Here is a 4513-nt window from a genome sequence, read left to right as displayed (position 1 = left end):
CGACAACATTGGGGTGCATTATTGTAATTTTGTCTTATGTGTGATATTTTTTCATATTTCTTTTCGGCAACTACTCCGCATATGATATTTTATCCTACGATCTCTATACAACAGTCAATCAAATGGTTGGGGCTGCACTTTGCCTATTCATGGACGGTGTGATCGGTAGGTTTGTACCAAAATCGGACAAAGGATGTTGTATGTATGGCATCACTCGTTTCTTTTTTTAATAAGAAATGAAGAGATTTGCTGATTTTTGAAACAAATCAGAGTGGATAGAAAAAGATTAGGAGGTTGAGTGAGGACAAATTATTTTTCAAGGGTTAAGTGAACCAAGCTAATAGTTTAAGATTGCAAAGAAGACTTATTCCAAGAATGAACCACTCTTACATATAATAGTATGGGATACCATCTCTCTGTTCGAGAGAAAAAAAATCCCCATACAAAATTGATGTGTCACCAGGATCGGTTACGTACTTCCTCAATTGATTACAATGGCAATGGATTTGCCACAAAAATTTACTTTTACTTTGTCTAATGTATGTATCTTTTTTGTTTGTTTGAAGATTTGGTCTAGTGCTGTTCCTGCAGCGTTGTCGCCTTGTTCCACCTGTCCATGAAGCGGCTCATCCTCGCCAGTGCAACGTCCAGCGTGTCCAGGCTCATGTTGGCGAAGCACACCCTGAACCACCCGGGCTCCGAGCAATGGCACGACGACCCCGGCGAGATGTTGAGCTTCACCTCGCGCAGCATCAGGTCCCACAGCCGCAGCTCGTCGGCGACCGTGGCCTCACCGCCGTCACGGAGCAGCCGCCGCATGTCCATCCACACGAACAGCCCGGCATTGCTGGGCAGGCACGGCACGCCGGAGCGGGCCAGCCCGGCCACCATGTGGTCGTGCCGCACCCTGAGGCGCTCGCGGTTGGTGCGGATGTACTCCTGTGCGAACGCGGCGTCGGAGAGCATGGCGGCGAGCGTCTTCTGCGTCTGCGACGACACGAGCGTGAAGCTGGACATGCGCCGCGCGGCCGTGACCACCGCGTCGTTGTACGAGTACACCACGCCGACGCGGAACCCCGGGAGCCCCAGGTCCTTGGAGAGGCTGTACACGATGTGCACGCGCCCGGCGACGTCGTCGCCGCGCGACTCGACGAGCTCCGCCACGCTGACGAGGTCCGGCGCGGCGAACACGGAGCCGGAGTATATCTCGTCGGAGATGAGGTGGATGTTCTTGCGCACGACGAAGTCGAGGACGTCCTCCAGCGCCGACCGCTCCACCGTCGTGCCGAGCGGGTTGGACGGGTTCGTGAGAAGGACGCCGCGGACGCTCATCCCCGCCGCCGCGGCCTCCTCGTACGCCGCCTCGAGCGCGGCGACCGTGACCTGGAAGCCGTTGGAGCTGTGGCAGTGCACGGGCACGATGTTCACCCCCGTCCTCCACCGCAAGTCCCGATCAAACCTGCACGGCGCCATGCATGTCAGGACAAGAGCACGGGCAATGGAACAGTAGTGGCTTGCTCTGGTTGGTTGGCTTGTTGCTTACCCCGGGTAGTACGGCGTAGGGATGAGCAGCGCGTCTCCCGGGTTGGCGAGGATGAACGTGAGCAGCTCGTTGGCCGCCGTCGCGCCGGCGGTGAGCACGATGCGGTCAGGGTCAAACCTCACCTTTCCGCCCCTTATCTTCTCCATGAAACTCGCCATCGCCTGCAAGCAAAGGGCACCGGACCGCCACAAAGATCAGTCCACGCCGTCGGAGACAAGCAAGATAAAGCAGAGCACACATGCTCTTGTGCATCAACGACGTACCTTCCGGAAGGTTTTGAGGCCGTGGTAGTCCTGGAAGAGGGCGTTGTCCCGGAAGCTGGCGACGCCGGAGCCGGGGCGGGCGCCGCCCCACCCGGCCGCCTCCGGGTGCTCCCTGAGGAACCCCTCCAGGAGGTCGAAGGAGACCTGGTTCTCCGCGAGGCCCATCTGGATGACGCCGCCGGGGTTGGTGACGGCGTCGTAGGGGTCGTCGTCGTAGGCCCTCCACCCGGCGAAGTAGGGGGAGTCCTCGCCGTGGGCGCTGGAGGTCGCCACCCGCGACAGGGGAGGCGAGGAAGCAGCGGGCAACAGCATGCCGCCCATGGTCTTTGCGCCTTGGAGTGACAAGCAATGGAGCAGGACTCTTTTGAGGTTGAAAGCTCGCAACGCAATGCAATGGCAAGGAGCAAAGCTAGAACAGCTCAAGAATGTGAATGCGCTCGCAAGGTAGAGCTGGGTGTGGTGATCCTGGCTGGTCTTGGGGATATATATAGGCAAAAATATGGCAGTATATATACTGGTGTGAAATCATTCGGTTGTCAAAGTTGCCCCCGGGGGAGGACCCAGTTGTCACAAGAGCCCCAAAATTTTAAAATGGCTAATATTCATTTTTTCTGACAATTAATGGCTAATGTTTATTTTTTGACAATTAACGGCTAATATTATTACGTTATATATATTTTCAATAATTAATGGCTAATATTCCTATTACCTGACATGATGTAAGATTTTACCAATGGTTAGAGCATGTTCAACCATAGTTGCCTAATATAAGTCCCTATACGCCCATGGACACGTCCGGACAGCTCCGGACACGCTGCTGGCAGTGACCGGACATATTAATTGACCTTGATTTAGCACAAAGTTAATAGAGAGTACCATTATAGAACACACAAGATAAGCAAGGAAAGATTTAACAATGATAGCTAATATTTCTCTGCCTTCAAATTCAGTCTTCTGTTATAAACTAGCAGCGTGCAGGTTTACCTTTTTCTCTTTTGTGCTTGAGGCGTACATGAGTGGTAGCTAGTACTCTTTACGTCCCGTAATATAAAAGCATTTTTTGAACTATCTTATATTATGGGATGATGGAGTAGAAGACATGGAGATTGCACCATTTGTTAGACATACTAATGTAAGTGTAACATAGTACGTTGGCAGCAAATCAGTTGATTATTATTTAATCGAGAAATTTAGAAAATATATATTGTGTCAAAAATGTAAGACATACTATACGCGATACGGCCGCGCCGTCCATTTGCTTGTACCGCCACATGCTCATGCTCATGATGAGGTTGGAGCCGACATCGATAGATGGCGCAAAGTCGTTTAGCGTTAATATTTTATAAGTCGTTAGTACATATTTTAAGTATAGGAAATATACTTTTTTATCTCCATTACACTTTTTGCGGTTAAAAATGTACTTCCTCCGTCTCATAATGTAGAATGTTTTTTGACACTATACTAGTGTCAAAAATATCCTACATTATGGGATAAAGGGAGTACTAGTTTATATTTAAAGTGGGTTCAACATATCTTAGCTCAGGACCCGGCACTCGTCATACTCGGTTTGGTATTACTAACACGCATGATTTGAAAAGTCATGATGATATTACTAAAGAATTTTTTTTATCAGATCATTTTTGCTTTTCACTTTGGACTAGAGCTGCAAACGAATCGAGCTCGAACGAGTTAGACTAAGCTTAGCTCAACTTATAATAAAATTCAAGCAAGCTAAAACTAAGTAAAATTCAAGGTCGAGCTGTAAAAGATGACTCGTGCTCAGCTTATAATGATCTTGAGTCGATCTCAAGCTAGTTTAGAGCTATATAAGATGTTCTTTTAAATTAAAGGCAATTTTCCAAACAAGATATGCCACAACACAACATAAGAAACCATCATAAAATTCGAACTATTCTCTGTCAACAGAAGACTAGTACTTAATAGTAAAGATCGTGGATAAACTAAAAAGAGAAGAAAATGAAGGTGTGTCTGCCCGCAAACTTTAAAGAAGGACGTCGATAACGCTCACACGTGTGTGCATTAAGAAGTCTGCCCACATGGTTTATGTGATGTCTAAGAGGATCAACCCACACGCTTACGTGTGGACAAAACAAGTAATGCCCACATGCCTCTTTTTTTCCCGCGGTCCCTCTCACACATCTATGTGTGGGCAAAATAGATAACGCACACACGCCCGTACGCCAGGCCTCCTACCTCACGGTCCCGCACGCCTCACGTGACAGTCACCACGCGCCCCACATTTGCCATGGTCCGGATCCTCTTCCATGTTCCTTTAACTGCAGTTGCCATGTCGCTGAACTACAGTTGCCATGTCGGACAACTACAGTTGCCATGGTTGCTTAACTGCAGTTGTCATCTCAGGTCAAGTGTCAGATGCCATTTTTGGACAAATGCAGCTGTTGCCATGTATGGTCTGGTTTACTATAGTTGCCATGATTTGAAAAACTTTAGGGGTTGCCATCTACTAATACTAGGCAGTTGCCATGTATGATCTGGTTTACTACAGTTGCCATGATTTGAAAATATTAGAAGTTGCCACCTACTAACACTAGGCAGTTGCCGTGTAGTGCTACAAAGAGACATGGAAAAATAACATGTTCGGATAAAAAGAGAGAGATGTCATCTGCTTACAAGCACACTAAGGCAGTTGCCATGTACCCTACAAAACACATGGCAACTGACATGT

The 4513-nt window shown here is 48.5% G+C and overlaps 1 protein-coding gene across 1 annotated transcript; it reads right to left on the bottom strand.

The window, feature by feature from the left end:
* Positions 1-370: 370 nt before the first annotated feature.
* On the bottom strand, positions 371-2245 carry LOC123057967 (1-aminocyclopropane-1-carboxylate synthase 7). Its single transcript, XM_044480823.1, has 3 exons — positions 1807-2245; positions 1544-1704; positions 371-1459 (listed from the first exon to the last, which is right to left on the bottom strand). Exons 1-3 carry the CDS (start codon positions 2125-2127, stop codon positions 574-576), a joined length of 1368 nt encoding a protein of 455 aa, XP_044336758.1. The 5' UTR covers positions 2128-2245; the 3' UTR covers positions 371-573.
* Positions 2246-4513: the final 2268 nt, after the last annotated feature.

Source organism: Triticum aestivum, chromosome 3A (assembly GCF_018294505.1).
Source record: "Triticum aestivum cultivar Chinese Spring chromosome 3A, IWGSC CS RefSeq v2.1, whole genome shotgun sequence".
Lineage (NCBI taxonomy): Eukaryota > Viridiplantae > Streptophyta > Magnoliopsida > Poales > Poaceae > Triticum > Triticum aestivum.
The sequence above is the reverse complement of the archived record's forward strand: the minus strand, read 5'-3'. Positions and strand labels throughout refer to the sequence as shown.

Coding starts and splice junctions, on each gene's coding strand:
- LOC123057967 (XM_044480823.1), bottom strand. CDS start 2,127: ATGGGCGGCATGCTGTTGCCCGCTGCTTCCTCGCCTCCCCTGTCGCGG. Junction 1,705..1,806: donor GCCTCAAAACCTTCCGGAAG/GTACGTCGTTGA, acceptor CTTTGCTTGCAG/GCGATGGCGAGTTTCATGGA. Junction 1,460..1,543: donor CCTACGCCGTACTACCCGGG/GTAAGCAACAAG, acceptor GGCGCCGTGCAG/GTTTGATCGGGACTTGCGGT.